Source organism: Delphinapterus leucas, chromosome 10, assembly GCF_059928025.1.
Source record: "Delphinapterus leucas isolate spDelLeu-1000000601 "Yukka" chromosome 10, BTC_Dleu_Yukka2, whole genome shotgun sequence".
Lineage (NCBI taxonomy): Eukaryota > Metazoa > Chordata > Mammalia > Artiodactyla > Monodontidae > Delphinapterus > Delphinapterus leucas.
In genome coordinates, this window is record NC_143138.1 from 66,141,284 (window position 1) to 66,157,357 (window position 16,074).

Genomic DNA, 16,074 nt, shown 5'->3' on the forward strand with positions numbered 1-16,074 from the left:
GATCTGTCTCTTACTTCAACAGTGTTTGGATGGAACAGATGCAGGGATGCCCCTTGCTCCAAACTCTGACCAACCCCCATCCTTTTTTCCAGTCACAACCTTCGCAATCAGCCACTCAGCTATCCTCGGCCACCGGGACCAGGCAACACCATTTTTTGAGCTTAACTCCTTATTACCCATCAACCATGAGCTCCCGGATTCGTCAGAATTATTCCACCAAGGTAGAGGCTACCGTCAACTGCCTGGTCAACATGCATCTGCAGGCCTCTTACACCTACCTCTCTCTGGTAGTGATGATGTAGCTCTGGAGGGCATGGGCCACTTTTTCTGTGAATTGGCTGAGGAGAATCGTGAGGGCGCCGAGTGTCTCTTGAAAAGGCAAAACCAGCACAGCGGCCGAAGCTATCTCAAGATGAGTGGGGTAAAACCCAGGACGCTATGGAAGCCGCCATGCTCAGGGAGAAGAACCTGAACCAGGTCCTTGTGGACCTGCACGCCCTGGGTTCTGCCCGCACAGGCCCCCACCTCCGTGACTTCCGGGAGAGCTGCTTCCTGGAGGAGCAGGTGAAGCTCATCAAGAAGATGGCGACCACCTGACTAATCTCCCCAGGCTGGCTGGTCCCCAGGCTGGGCTGGGCCAGTATCTCTTCGAAAGGCTCACCCTCAAGCATGACTAAGAGCCTCCAGAGCCCAGCGGCCTCTGAGGAGCCCCTCTGGTGTCAGGGCTTCTGCCTGAAGCCCCTCTCTGCAGCCACTAGGCAGCTTTTTAACCACCCTGGACCCCTCTCCCAAGCCTTGGACCAAATGGAAACAATAAAGCTTTTTGCAGAAAAAAAAAAAGAAAGAAAGAAAGGGAGGGAGGGAGAAAGAAACTAGAGATATTGTCCAGAATATGGAAGTGGATTTTAAACGGCATTTTTACTAAAAAGCTAAAAATTTGTTTATAGACAAAGCAGAAATGAAATGAGTCTCCTTCTAGAGAAGACACACACACACACACGCACGCTTGCACGTGCACACACACACAGGATCTATTACCTAAACGTGGATATGCACATGTATTGATACAAAATTCCAGAAACTGCTCTTAACGTTAAATCCAGGAAGCGGGACCAAGATCTTCATGGGAGAGATTCGATCATTTTTCATTGTATGCCTGTTTATACTGTTATAGTTTTGTTTTGTTTTTGGCTGCGCCATGCAGCATGCAGGATCTTAGATTCCCCACCAGGAATCGAATCTGTGCCCCCTGCATTGAGAGCACAGAGTCTTAACCACTGCGCCACCAGGGAAGCCCCTGTTATAGTTTTTAAAAGAAAAAATTCAATAGACTTTGGAAGTAATACCTCAATACAAAAGCTCTTTAAAGGAGAAGACCCTGAACATATGTTTCCCAAGGACCAAGAAAGAATATGTGGGACCACAGACTGATGCTTACTGAGTACTGAATCTAGAATTGAACACTTTGCTTGCCTTCCTCATTTTCTGTTCCTAAGAAACATTGATATTTAGGAACTCAACTAGGGTAGGAAATTACATTTGCTTTCTACTACAAATATCAACATGGATGTCTGGAAAAATATTTCACTAACTGAGTTTAGGGGCAGGAATCCAGTACTTGAAATATAAGTAAACACCCTTTTTCTAATTGCTTGACACATGGAATTTAACTTGTGTTAAGTAATAGAAAACTTGCTTTCTAAAAAAATTCTTACATTTTTTATTGTGGTAAAATACACATAACATAAAATTTACCACTTTTTACTTTTTTTCCCCCAAGACCACACTGGCTTGTCTATTCCTAGTCATCACAGGCTCTTTCTTGCCTCTGAATTTTTGCACTTGCTGTTTCCTCTAGCTGAATAACCTCTCCCTAATCTTTGCAGGGCTAGCTGCTCCTTATCTTTCTGGTTTCACCTTACATGACTCTTCTCTCTGATGACCTTATCTAAAGTAGGTGCCCCCACCCTCTTATTTTTATTATATTTCCTATTAGAGCACTTATCACAATTTTCATTTATTAATGTGCATGTTTGTTTACTTGTTATTTTTTTCTTCTTCAAGACTGCAAAGTTCATGTAAGTAGTTTTGTTCAAGATTGTTTCCATGCACCTAGCACAGTGTCTGATAATAAACCTTCAGAAAAAACTGTAAATCTCCAATTAATATGTTCAAACACATTGGGGAGTCTTTCTGTTTCACTTTTTCATTAGAGGTGTCCTGCCTGGAGCTCAGCCTCCAGCTCCAGATTGGGCAGGCTATGCTTTATGTCCTCTTCTTAGGACTTCACCATCATTCTGAGGATCCTTTTTTTTTTTTCTCCCATTCCTGAGGGATGGAAGCAGGAGTACTATAAACCAAGGGAACAGCATGTTCAAAAGCCAATGGTGAAGCGCTTCCCTGGTGGTGCAGTGGTTGAGAGTCCGCCTGCCGATGCAGGGGACACTGGTTCTTGCCCTGGTCTGGGAAGATCCCACATGCCGCGGAGCGGCTAGGCCTGTGAGCCATGGCCGCTGAGCCTGCGCGTCCAGAGCCTGTGCTCCGCAACGGGAAAAGCCACAGCAGTGAGAGGCCCCTGTACCGCAAAAAAAAAAAAAAAAAAAGCCAATGGTGGAAGAGAGATTGCTTAGGCAGAACTCAGAGATGCAGAGGATAGTGAGTCAAAGGGAAGTGAGCCTGGGTCTTGTTAGCCAATTTATTGAAAGATTTGGACTTCATCCAGTGGCCTGTGGGGTACCATTGAAAGTTCCAGTGACCATTTTAGAGGAGGCATGATCATATCTACATTCTAGAAAGATCACTCTGATGACAGGGCCAAGAAGGCTGGCCAAAGAGGACGTTGGTGCCATCATCTGGGCAGCAGGTTTCAGAGTCCCCAGCAGGTGCTAAGGTTGAGTCTGCTTTGGCCAGGATGTTCTCAGGGAGGGAGGGAAGGAGAGACAGTGGAGGAACCACCCTGTTCTTGCTTTCTCTCTCCTCACCAGGGCTGATCTGGATGGTTAGAGTTCTGGGTGTTGGCAGAGCAGGCCCTGGTAGCCCGTGCCGGGTTCCAGCTTCTCCCTCTCCACGACTGTGGCCTGGGCAGGGTGGGGCATACCATAGTCTTCATGTGGTGAATTGTCATTGTTTTGTATTTAGTGCAAGAGACCACGAAGGCCCAGAGTGATCTGGTGTTGGAAACAGTGCGGGACAAATGCAACATGGAACAGGCCATCCTTGAGCTGCAAAAGAGATTTGAAGGTGTAAGTGTAGACCCTGACTCCTTTCCTCAAGTGTCTTTATGGCTTTGTTACTAAGACCTAGAGAGACACCTTTAAAATTGCAAATTTCAGCCAAGAACAGAGGCCACCACAGGCCCCTTGGTAACAGGCCAGGGTAGAGGCCAGCTTCCTTTCCCAAGGTTCTCTGGCATGATGTGGACCCTAGGGACCCTGCTCCAGAGTGTAGTCATGTATCCCCTGTATAGTACCCAGCAAGGGACAAGGTTTTGATCTGCTGGCCCATCCTTTGTTTTGTTCACATGTTATATTGTGCATTCTGAGTTGCACTGTCCGTAACTCCCTTCTTTCTCATTGCCTTTCTTTAGAGACAAGCAGAGTTTATAGAAATGAAGTCCAACCTGAAGCACTTTGAAGTTTTAGTTGCTCAGCAGAGTAAGGACTTCCAGCAGCTGTATGAGCAGCTAGGCCAGCTGAATATGCCCAGTGTCCTAGCACAGCTAAATCAATTGATCTCTGTCTCTCGGATACCCAGACATGTGAAGGACAGTGCTTCTCAGACTTCACCACCTCTGGCCCAGAGCCTCAGTTTCACCAGGCAGGAGAAATATGCCTCTGAGGAACGAGTTATGTGGCAGGCCCAGGCCCTCCCTGCTGCATGCAATCTTAGTGTGGGCTCCTTGAGGCCTGGGGAGTCTGGCGTCTGGGGTGAGGGAGCAAAGAGTAGTGCTCTCCAAGAAAAGGCTGTGCCGCTGGCAGTTGGAACTGGCAAAAGAAACAGGCAAATCAAGGACAAGGCAGTGCAGACTAACTGCCAGAATTGTGCTAATACTAAAACAGGCTCTGAGAACGATGGCTCTGGCATCCTAGGCCACAAGATGCCTGAAGACAGGGACCTGGTTTCCCAAGGAGCTTCGCGGCTTATATCCCTGGATTTAAACAACTTTGCAACCAGCACTAAGAACACCTGCCAAAAATGTCAAGCCAAAGGCATGTTTTCGTGTAACCCTTGTGAACAAAGGTTGGTGACTGAACAGAAAGGCAGAACTGTAGAAAGAGGGGGGAAAGGCAAGAAGCAGCATCCCAGGAAAGCCCCCAGAAGCAGGCTCCTAGCCAGGAAGCAAGAACAAACCCCAAGCAAAACCTGTGCTTCCAATTCTAAATATCCTCACCCTCCAGTTTCCATCCCACAAAGGCCCCCCCAGGGGTGGCAGGAACCCCTTGCTCAGCCCCTGCATCTTCAGGGCCCCAGGAGCCCCACAAAACCAGTCTGCTCTGCTCTGAGACGAAGAGTCATGCCCAGTAAGACAGCAAGGGCAGTGCAAGGGAATCTCTTGCAGTACAGTGGGCATGCTTCCCAAGACAACAGCCTGCTTTCTCACAGTTCCCAGGGGGACCAACAGATGAGCTGGTTCAGTGACCTCAGCATCAGAAAAGAGCCCCCTCAGTGCAAGGAGCCAAGGAAGAATATGCTCTATGACCTGGGTTTTGATAGCAGTGATGATGGCTTCTGACCAGCCCATAGTGAATTCAGCTGATGGTTTATTGGTCTCAGCTGGAAAGACAAATCACAGAACTTTGTGCTGGCTAACAGCAGAAAGTTCCCAAAGGCCTGCCTGGATCCCTCAGGGTCAGAGGCTATGCTTTGGAGGGAGTGGTGGTCAGTGCAGGGCTGGGGAGCAGATCCAGCATTCTGGGTACCAGGTGCTGCCCATGACAAAGCATAGGGATAAATACACCCTTATTTAGGGGAATGAAATGTGTGCAGAGGTGGTGGTGAGAGCTGGGGCAGCAGCCTGGGTGTGGGGCATAAGGAGGAGGGTGTTGTGTTTGGTAGAAGGAGGACTGCCTTCCATATGGAGTATCCAGTAGCAGAAGGGCTCTCACAAAACTGTTGGTGTGGCAGGATGTGTCCCAAACACATTTTTGGTCTTCAAACATTTCCTTCACATGACCAATATCTTTCTGGGCCTCAGGATTTTTTTAAATTATTATTTGTATCCAGTTTTGCTGTGAGAGCATCTGCATTTTTTGGTCAGTGGAAATATTATAGGGCACACACAAAGTCAGACTTCCTGTGAACAGAGAAATATAAAGCCACCAAGAAAAGAGAGGTGACATGCACCAAATGCCGGGAACCACACTCTTCACAGGCACACGGTTCCATTTTTCTTTCTAGCCGTTTTCCCCTGTCCTGTTTTCAACCACTCTTTTAAAGCTAATGAGAGTGGCTGTGGGCCCTGTATCATTTCTGGAGAGCAGTGCGCTTATATGAGACTTTGGCTTTCTAATAATATCTTGTTGAAGTTTTTGAATTTTTGCAATATATATGTACTTCTTTTGTAATACAAAAAAATCAAAAAATAAAGATAAAACTTTTAAGGTGTGTACCATCTTTTTATTCCTTACGCTTCTCCTAAGATGATTTTGAATAAACCACACCCTACTCAAACTGATTTTTCTTTTCTTTTTTTTTTAATTTTATTTATTTATTTTTGGCTGTGTTGGGTCTTCGTTGCGGTGCACGGGCTTCTTATTGCGGTGGCTTCTCTAGGCACTTGGGCTTCAGTAGTTGTGGCTCGTGGGCTCTAGAGCGCAGGCTCAGTAGTTGTGGTGCACGGGCTGAGTTGCTCCACGGCATGTGGGATCTTCCCGGACCAGGGCTCGAACCCGTGTCCCCTGTATTGGCAGGCGGATTCTTAACCACTGCACCACCAGGGAAGCCCTGATTTTTCTTTTTTTTATGAAAGTAAAAATCCTCATGGATGGACAGCTTCCAGAATTTGCCTATTATCAAGCCAGTACAGGGTTGAAAATGGGGTGTTTTTTTTTTGGCCGTGCCACACAGCTTGCAGGGGATCTTAGTTCCCTGGCCAGGGATTGAAACTGGGCCACGGCAGTGAAAGTGCTGAGTCCTACACACTGGAACGCCAGGGAACTCCTGAAAATGGGGCTTCTGTGTGGGCCATTACAGAAAGTAATGGTTCCTGATTTCTCATTTTTATATTCTTTATTTTCAGGGTTATGTATCCCACAAAAATCTGGGAGAGTTTAATTTGCCTGTGACACCTTCAGCAGGGCTACCAGGAACCAGCCTAAGGTGCTTTCACTCTCATTTCCAGACCAAGGGCATCCTGCAGTCTACAGCCACAGGCAATGGCAGCAGCCCTCTCTCTTCAAGTCCTAGGAAGTACAGACTTGGGCTCTGCCTTAGGGTGCCCTGGCCTCTACTCTCCCTGTGGGTCTCACTGGATATCTGTTCACCCTGCCCTCTGCCAGCCTCCACTGCCTTCCCTGCTGGTTTTCTCTGCCTGTGCAAGGACGGCACTGGAGGAAGCAGCCCAGCCCGTCCCAAACTGACTACAGGTGACTGTGGAGCAGTTAGCGTGAGGCTTGTAGATCAGAGGGATCTGTATTTGGAAATGTTTTATTACTCTAAGTTGAAAGGTTTAGTCATTTTACTTCACAGTTGAGACCCTGTTGAGAGAACTCCACCAGTATTTATGACTGTGGCCTTCTCATCGAAGGGTCTTGTCCAACTTTGAAATGCCAAAGCAGGACCCTCTGTTCTTTGATTCTGCTGTGAGTTATGAAATCCTGTATTTCTTCAAAAGTATTTCATTTTGGGGCTTCCCTGGTGGTGCAGTGGTTGAGAGTCCGCCTGCCGATGCAGGGGACACGGGTTCGTGCCCCGGTCTGGGAAGATCCCACATGCCGCGGAGCGGCTGGGCCCGTGAGCCATGGCCGCTGAGCCTGCGCATCCGGAGCCTGTGCTCCGCAACAGGAGAGGCCACAGCAGTGAGAGCCCGCGTACCGCAAAAAAGAAAAAAAAAAAAGTATTTAATTTTGTTTAAAGTCAAAGATCAGAGTGACTCAGTGTTACATGAGCTGGGTGTTTTTGTAGAATGAGCAGTAAATTTATCGCCTAACAAGGCTGGGTTAATTAAAATTATGCTGCCTGTCTCTGGCAATCATCAGAAAGGATATTCTGTTTCTTATTTTATTCCTAAGGCTTTTTCTTTTATTTTTTTAAACTATTGTGTTCCTGCCAAATTTGGTGAGCATGACACAGCCCAGGCACGTCCCTGGAGCACGCAACATTTTTGGCTCTTTGGATGCTGATAGAGATGTATGTAGCCACACAGGGGTGGATGTGGTGGGAGGTCTACCGGCCTAGGGCCCACCTAGGGGCTCCTCCCTCTATACAACTCCAGTTACAGTCTGAGGATGGAAGTGAAGCCACTTGCAGCACCTAATTGTCTTGACATTCAAGTATCAATTTAAATGTCACCTACAGAGAGGACTTTTCCTGACCTCTCCTCTTCTGAAGGGGCTCACCCTACTCATTGCCCATTCCCTTACCCTGTTTTAATTTCTCTCATACAGTTCCATCTGAAATGATATATCAGTATTTTTGTGTTTGCCCACATTGCACAGTAGAATATAAACTCCAGAAGCAAGAGCAGCATCTGCCTCGTCCCTACTGTATCCTCAGCATCCAGGAGAGTGTCTGGCACTAGTAGACACTTGATAAATACTTACTGAGAGCAGGGATTTCTTATCTTTCAAACAGCTCCTAGCAGCCTGTCCCGAAAGTTGGGTCTCCCTGGTATCCCTTTGCAACTTCCCTTCTTTGTCTCAGACGTTTCAAAGGGGTCCTGATGACGTATCTCCTATAAGATGCCCATTCCTCTCTCCCAGGCCAGCTCCCATCCAAAGTGCCCAGAAAACAACAGACTTTTAGCCCTCAAAAAAGATAGTGGTTTCCTACAAGAGCTGAACGTAGTTCTGCAATTGTTTTTCATGCCAGGCCTTAGGCCAAAACTCTTCATCAAATCAGGCATTTTCCAGCTGGCCTAGCATGGAAAGTCCTCCCCACTAGGGCTGGAATCCACTGTCAAACAGATTTCCTGAGTAAAACTTTGTTCCCTCTATAAATATTTAGCTGGAACCTAAAATATTAATGTTCTCCCACATACTCCAGGGAGAAAGCAAATTACCAGTCTCAGGTTGTCTCTAGATGACAGCCTTTCCAATAACTACCCATAATCAGGTGCAGTGGCCTCCCTGGTTTGCTTGCCTAGTTCACTGGCCTTCACTGCCATGTTAAACGTCTTGTGCCTCAGTTAGAGGGAGGAGGGAGATTGGCCTCTTTTGCAAATCCTTTTCATCAATTTCTTTGATCATTAATAGCTCACAACTCCTCCAGTGGCAGGATGGTGTTGCTGCCCTATCAGCACATTCCTGGGTGCAAAGGTGAGGGGCAAAAGTCCCCCAGGTTATCTACCTCCCTCCTCCTTGTCTCCTGACCCCCTTGGAGTCTTCCCTGGGATTGGAAGTGCAGGGTCCAGGAGAATGCCAAGGATCCAGGGCAGGTGGGCCAGGAGATGCCTCCCCCATTCCCCTGGTGAGGGGAGCAGTAGGTAGGGGGAGGGAACCCTGAGACTCAGAGATGAGAAGGTAGGCTTGCATGCCTGATTGTGCTGGCTGGAGCTACACTGAAGCAGGTGCTTACTGACCACAAGTGCCCCCAGAGCTTACCTGGCAAGATTTCAGACTCCAGTCTAGACCTGTGTTGCTAGACAGGAATGTGAGGAACATTGCAATCCAGATGGGGCTGAGGATAGGGTCACTGTTTCCAGCCCTTGGCCACCCTTGAATTGTCTTTTTTTTTTTTTGCCACACTGCGTGGCATGTGGGACCTTAGATCCCTGACCAGGGATCAAACCCGCGCCCCCTGCAGTAGAAGCTCGGAGTCCCAACCACTGGACCACTGGGGAAATCCCTTGAATTGTCCTCTTGAAAGAACTGTTGCTGTACTCTCAGGCCTCAGCTGTGGCCTCTGCTCCTTGCTGGAACTTCACTCGGCATTCACTCATCTCTCCTTTTTCCTGTCCCTTCTTCCCCCCACTTTCCCTCCAGACCCCCAGCCTCTCCTAGCTTCTACAGACCAGCTCCTACATTAAGTATTGTTACAAGTCTACCAGTATGCAGACAGAGCTGGTTTCTAGTGACTTTGGCATTGACCCGGCAGCATGTAGCCAGGGGACCTGGAAACCCCTCCTTATAGAGCTGGATGGGCCCAGCTTCTCACATGCCTTGTGCTGTAGCTTGAACTGGCAGTTGGTGACTAGCAGGTTCCAAAGCTCCTATTTATTCTTGAAGCTGCCTTGTTTCTATTTTGATTCTGCTAATCCAAATTGCAGTTTGGTGTTTCCACGGAAACAATTCAGGGATTGTTTGGCTTTCCAAGATGAACTGTGGGGGAGAGAACCGAATGACGTAAAACATTTTTAGTTTCTCAAACATCAATGTCTCCCCAATAAATCTTTGGTCCCAAGTTTATTAAAATAAATGTTCTAGGCAAAAAATGTTCCAGGCTCCTTTTATTCCTCCAGCTAAATCCCTAGAGACTAACTCCTCAAACCCCTGCTCTGTGCAGAGGAGCACACATCTGCCCGCCACCCTGAAGCAGATGACAAAGGCAGGAAAGTGTCCTTTGGGCACCTTGGGGAGCCAGGGATGCAGAGACAAGAGTGGGTGTCACCAGGGAAATGACCACATGGCCACCCCAGCTACTCTGGGACTGGCATGCCAGAGGCTCAGGGCTCACCTGCTTTACTAAATAGCTGTGTTTCTACAGTGAGGAAAAGCTCCTCATTTAAGGATTCCAGGATGAATTAGCCCTTTTGGTAAATCTGAATTTTCACATAAAGGCTTTGCTAAAACAGAGGTATATTTGTCTATCCAGCCAGGGAAAACCTGACCCCTCCCTCCTACCCCACCTCTACCCCAGGCTCCGCCCTCATTCCCAAGGGCCACAGTCTCTGCTGCAGGCAGAAGAAAAATCCTCTCATTTCAGTCTTGCAGGGTTAGGGCTAGATCCCCATTCCCAGCACTGAGTGCTGAGAAACAGCTCTGTGAGACCCAGAGTTTCTGGCCCTGAGGGTCCAGCACCCGCAGGGAAGGGCGACCCCCTTGTCAGGGTCCTGCTGAGCACCCACTGGCAGGCCCTGGACCTGCACCAGTTCCTGGAAACTGTGAAGGTCACCTCTGGGCAGGTTTCTGGTGAGGGATGCCCATGGCTGGTTGAACATGAGGGTTTTAAAAAACAACTCTAATTTCTTTTTTCTACAGAAGTGACACATGTCAGCTGCAGATAAATTTAAAAATACAGACAAGAAAAAGACCTAAACCCTCCTTGTTCCTCCTAACAGTTTTCTGCATGTGTGCCCATACACACATTTCACAAACTTGGGATCAACTGCATTTTTAAAACAAATAAATACATCTTAAATTTTGCAATAAATTCAGATTTACAGGAAAGTTGCAAAGACAATAAGTTCAAATATATCCTTCACCCAGCTTCTCTTAATGTTAACATCTTGCATAACTGTGGCATACTTGTCAAAACTAAGAAACTAATAACGATATTAACTAAACTTGAGCCTGTATTTAGATTTGATCCGTTTTTCCATTAATGTCCTCTCTCTGTTCCAGGACACAATCCAGGACACCGCACTGCATTTAGTCATTGTGTCTCCTCAGTGTCCGCTGCTCTGTGACAGATTTTGAGTCTTTCCTTGTTTTTAATGACCTTGACAGTCTTGAGTACTGGCCAGGTATCCTGTAGAATATCCCCCAAACTGGGTTCATCTGATGTTTGTCTCACAATTAGATTGGGGCTGGGAGGTTTTGGTAGGAATACCATGGAAATGAAGCACCCTTCTCATCGTATCCTGTCAGGGGTGGGTGACATGCACAGGACAGCACGGGCGGTGCTCATCTTCATCACTTGGTTAGGTGGTGTCTGCCAGGCTTCTCCATGTAATCTACTATCTTTCCCTTTCCCAGCTCTATTCCTTGGAAGCGAGTCACTAAGTTCAGCTCATCCTCAAGGGGTGGTGACAGGCAGGGGTTGGGGGAGATGAGGATTAAGCCCCACATCCTCTGCGGGAGAGTATCTACATCAAGGCATATTATTTGGAACTCACTGTTGGGAGACCTGGTTTTTTGAATATCAAGTAGCCTGACAACTCTCCCTCCAGATGGCCACAAGCTGTGAGCATTTCTTCTTACTTGCTCCTGTCTCTCCTATTCAGGGAATAGAAAGTGAACCCCAATTCCATAATCTGTGATGTTTATTATCTGCTGCAGGGAGTGAGTGTACGGTGGCCTGGAAGGAGCCTCTGGTTAGCCAGTCCTGCCCTCTACCCCCCAGCGGAGGCCTGTCCCATGAAGTGGCCGGAGGCTAGTTCTCAGGGGCAGGCAAGTGCCCAGTCTCACACAGCTATGGAGTAGATGCAAGGTCTCTACCTGGGGGCCCAGAGGAATCTCCAGACCTGTAGTAAAGGGGTGATGCCAGCTCTGCAGCCTGCCCTATGCTGGATCACTAGCCTAAAATATGGACTGGTGGGGGGTCCTCGGCCCCTGGGACTTCCTCCCAGCTCCTTGGTTTGAGTTTTGGGTCTTACAACAGCTTTGCACCAGACTCCTTACCCCCATACTCCCCTATGCCTAGGAGGCGGGCACTTCCTAGACTCAGCTTCTGGGAGGCATGATACCTTGCCCAACAGCTTATTAGGTTTCCTGAAAGAACATCATGGTTTTGAGAGATCTGTCCAAATAATTTCTGATGATGTCCTTTCTCTCAAGCTGTGGTGGAGGGTTGGCTCCAGCCCAGGAAACCTAATAAGGGATGCTACCAGCCCCTCTGACACAAGTAGGAGGCCTTTGCAGAAGGCTTTGAGCTGGGCAGGGGCAAGGATGGAGGGATTGAGGGTCTGGACACGAAGAGGGCATGAGGCCCGTGCAGGGGACAGGCAGCCTTGTGTGCAAAGTGCGCAAATATGGCAGAGGGTCTAGGGCCAAGGTCCATCTTGACGCCAGTTCCTCCATACAGGCTGAGCTGGCCTGGGATGGGCTGGTCCCAGGGGTACAGAAAGCCCATGCTGGTTGTGGCCCCCGTACTTTATCAGGGGTCCATGGAAAAGAACATGAAGACACACAGCAGAGGCCCAAGACCTGCACCTGCCTTGGGTTCTGGGTATATTGAACATCAATCAATAAACCAGTCAAGATGTTAAAAAAAAAAAGGTGAAAAAAAAAGAAACACTTCAGAGCAACAGAATTAAACAAACAAACTGGGCTCTCAGCTCAAGAAGGGACACAACTGGAAGTTAAAAAGATTGGGGTAATTCAGATTCTGCCAAGCCTCTGAAGAATGTGGCCCCTGATGACAACTGTGACTGCCCTGCACAGACGCCCTAACATCAGACTCCTGCTGTAAAGAATCAAAGCTGAAGTCAACTGTCCTTACTCAATTCGGTATTTAAAAGAGGTCAGCAAATTGTAGTCCTCTTCCAAGTCCAGAACAGTCTCCACGATATTGTGATCATAGAAAGCCTGCTTGAGGCCGCCAGGGTCTGCATCCGAGGCTTCCTGAGGGCTCTCGTCCACCAGCAGGGCCCAGGCTTCCGCCCTGAAGGGAGAATCTTCACAGCAACCACACACACGGTTCAACTCATTTTCAAATTCTAGTTTTCCAGCCAATTCTTCAATAGTTTGGATGCCTGTATGGTCTTAAAAATAAAAACATTCAGCATTACAATTCCAGTGAGAGGTTTCTTAAGACATTTCAGGCACAAGTTAAAAACCACAAATGGGCGGCCATTTCCGAGGACTCTACAAAGCCGGTGTTCCTGCCCCCGGGGCTGGCAGGCTGCCACATTCTAACATGGGCTTGGTGCCCCCCTTCCTAGCTCAGGTATTTATTGAGCCCCAACCATCTCCTTGGTTTCCAAGGAGGGTTTAAGTGGGAGGATATGGAGATGCATGTGTTTGTTCCAGCCCTCAAGAAACTACTCCCTGACCTGTGGGCACAAGACACAGTGTGAGAAAAATGGGATCTTTTGGGTATCAAAATGCTGCCTGCTGGGACTTCCCTGGCGGTCCAGCGGTTAAGGCTCTGAGCTTCCAGTGCAGGGAGCACGGGTTCGATCCCTGATCGCGGAACTAAGATCCCACATGCTGTGTGGCGTGGCCAAAAAATGAGAAAAAAAAAGCTAAAAATAAAATAGCTTTTAAAAAAACATAGTCCACACACAGAATATACAGATGTGTGTGTAGAAAAAGTATCTATGACAGGGTATACAGCACTGTGTTAACAGTGGCTGCCTTTGTGGTGGATGGTGGAATTATAGGGGAGTTTTTGGCTTCTAACTTTTCTTCTAATCTTGTATTAATGCCCCCCCAGCTGGACTACTCTCCTCTACCCCTACCCCCATCTCTGCCTATGCCCTGTTTCCTTCACATCTAAGCTCATCCACCAACAGGGGCTGCTGTCCCTGGCCTCCAAGGATTCACTCTGACTGTACATTTATGAAGTGACTTGACTGATGTGTAACTCCCCCAGGTTATCAGCTCCATGAAGGCTCTCTGCTGTGAGCAAAACAAATCTAACAAGCCAGTGGAAAAGAAATAAGAATTTTTTTTTTTATAAGATGCTTGCTGACTCAGGGGCCTGTGTGAAGAACCTATCCTTCCAGAGAGAGGATGGACCAGCCCTCTGTACTCACCGATCATGTCAAGCAAATCCTTTGTGACCTCTTGGCTAGAACTGCTGAGTGGCATGTTTGACTTAACCTTCAAATCTTTCTCCATATCTTTCCTGCAGCCCCCAGGTGAAAAGAAAAAGGTGAGGGATTAGATCCTCTTTCAAGAAAATACTGGAGGGGAATGCAGTGTTAGATAATCTTAAAGACAAACACTCGTACTTTAAATTGTCATTTATGCTGTGATTAGAGGATGACTGGGAACCACTGAATCAGTGAAGTTGACTAAAAGCATCATAATGCCCATTAATGTTTGTGAATATGAGCACAAATATTTGTAGAACTGAAATGATTAAACGGCTTCTTCAGTCTCTGACTACAGAGCAACCAAGATGGCAGAACCTTGAAGTTTCAGCGTATATGGTCCTCCTTGCTTCAAATCAAGGTGCCTAGGATGAGGCAGTTTGCAGCTACCTGGGAGAAGAAAAGGTCTAGGGAAGACCTTATCCCAGGGAAAGCCTAAAAAGCTCTGGGGTGAGGAAGGGGAGCAGAAGCAAGGGTGAAGTCAGGGCCCAGCCATTGATCCGCCTCTCCCCAGTTTGGGGAAAAAAACACTGGAATTAAGATATGTGTTTCTGCAGTACAAAAAATAAGATGACTTTTAAAACTAGGTTCTTTAACATTCACTACCCCTTTTGGTACTGCAGAGTGGTTTCCATGGCTGGTTAGACATCCAAGACCCCTCACCCCCTCAAACCAAACACACACACACACATACACACACACACACACACACACACTTTCTGAAGAACGTTTACAAACTTTCCAAATAAAGTCTTAGAGCTTCAGAGGGGAGGCAAGAGTAGTGTTATGGATTCAATTTAGGATTTTCAACAATTTTTTCAGATATGAGATAACCCTAATTATAGCTATTAAACTATTCAGATTGGAATCACCTTAGACTGTCTTTTCTCCAGTTCTCCCCATCTCCTGCCGCTCTCCAAAACTGTCTTTCAGGTGCCAAAATCGAGGAATGCATCGATATGTTTTCCTTGCTGGTCAGAGGTTTTCTTTTGGGGCATAGAGCACGTGTCTTTGCACTCACGGGTTCGTGGTTTGGTGCAAAGGCAGGGCTCTCATTCCCAGGAGCAAACGGGACAGGAGAGAAAGGAGCCGCAGAGGAGCAGGCTGCCAGCGGGTGCCTCCTGCAGAGGAGCCTGTGCATGGGCAAGGGGAAAGAAAGCGGCGCAGCGTCCAGCTCCTGCCTCTGCATGCCTGAGCACTCCTGGGAATGACTAAGTCCTTCAACGGCCCGGTCAATGGCTGCAGTCAGCTCCTTTCTGCATCTTCTCAGTTTTTCAGACATCTCCCCTAAAAGCGACCATGTCTTTATTATACAATACACTGGAAATGCACACAGCAACGTGAAAATAATGTTACAGATGAGGTTGTAAACCACCCCCAAATGGAGTATTTGCCACAATTTCCTTAAGTTTGACCCACACCATGGGTCGGAGAGCGGGGAAACGCCCACTCCCGGCGCTTTTTCCTCCGCGGGGTCAGGTGCGGCCCGCGGTTCTCCGGGAGGGAGGAATCGGCAATGGAGCCGGAACCACCCCCCCTCCCCCGGCTCCGGGCCCCTCATCCCAGCCCGCAGCCCCTTCGGTCGCAGGCTCCAGCCCGGCCCCACCCAGCGGCCAGCCCCCGAGCGGAGACCCACAGCCGGGTCCTCACCGAGCAGCCGGCGCTCCCGCACCACCGCCCCTACCAACGGTCGTCGCGCACGTCCTCATCGATCGCGTGTGCCCGCGACTGACAGACCCAACCCCCACGGCTCAGGTTAAAGGTCAGACAAGAAAAGCCCAGATGACCTTGTTCTTTGAACCAACGCAAGGGGGAGCAAGGGCCCCACGCACGAAGGGGACAGTGGTCTCAGGCCTCCCCGCGACAAAGACAACGGCCCTGAGAGTGCGGCCGGGCAGGCATGCGGAGGCCAGACCGCCGAAAGAAAATCGTCTGGAGGGGCGGGGATCTCACTTCTAACGGAAGTCAGCAGCGAGAACGGGAGCCCTTCCCAAGCCCAGGAAGGTTCCCATTCTCGAGCCAACAGGGAGAGAAACGACTGGACGCGACCCAGTACCCAGCGGTTTAGTGTACCAACTTCCAAGTGATATCTAATAAAAGTGCCAGAGGGGTATCAATTCATCAAGGATGCTGGGGGACATAACAGAACTGCTAGGTTCCACAGGAGACGGAGGGGCAGGAAACCCCAACACCAAGCATCTTCATTTCATTAGGGAGAA

General features: G+C 48.4%; 2 protein-coding genes across 3 annotated transcripts in view; one reads left to right on the forward strand and one right to left on the reverse strand.

Annotated features, from left to right (window-relative positions):
• Nucleotides 1–5,401, forward strand: part of IHO1 (interactor of HORMAD1 1) — a 27,837-nt gene extending 22,436 nt beyond the window's left edge. Inside the window, exons 6-7 of the mRNA XM_022573170.3 lie at nucleotides 3,139–3,242; nucleotides 3,587–5,401. Of these exons, the coding sequence (XP_022428878.1) occupies nucleotides 3,139–3,242; nucleotides 3,587–4,732 (1,250 nt within the window). The 3' untranslated portion in view covers nucleotides 4,733–5,401. The remainder of the gene's footprint in view (nucleotides 1–3,138; nucleotides 3,243–3,586) is intronic.
• On the reverse strand, nucleotides 3,228–16,064 carry C10H3orf62 (chromosome 10 C3orf62 homolog). 2 transcript variants are annotated; one of them, XM_022573172.2, is made up of 4 exons: nucleotides 14,728–15,137; nucleotides 13,796–13,887; nucleotides 12,538–12,799; nucleotides 3,228–9,476 (listed from the first exon to the last, which is right to left on the reverse strand). In XM_022573172.2, exons 1-4 carry the CDS (start codon nucleotides 15,135–15,137, stop codon nucleotides 9,395–9,397), a joined length of 846 nt encoding a protein of 281 aa, XP_022428880.2. In that variant the 3' UTR covers nucleotides 3,228–9,394. The 2 variants fall into 2 exon arrangements, with proteins under 2 accessions (XP_022428880.2, XP_022428881.1); XM_022573173.2 differs by lacking the exon at nucleotides 3,228–9,476 and having other exon boundaries at nucleotides 10,406–12,799; nucleotides 14,728–16,064.
• Between the last annotated feature and the right edge of the window lie 10 nt (nucleotides 16,065–16,074).

Excerpts from the sequence above, each read along its gene's own strand:
- C10H3orf62 (XM_022573173.2), bottom strand. The coding sequence starts at position 15,416 with ATGAGGGGCCCGGAGCCGGGGGAGGGGGGGTGGTTCCGGCTCCATTGC. Across the intron at positions 13,888-14,727 it reads TGGAGAAAAGACAGTCTAAG|GAAAGATATGGAGAAAGATT; the intron begins GTGATTCCAATC and ends TGGGGGCTGCAG. Across the intron at positions 12,800-13,795 it reads GGATTTGCTTGACATGATCG|ACCATACAGGCATCCAAACT; the intron begins GTGAGTACAGAG and ends TTTATTTTTAAG.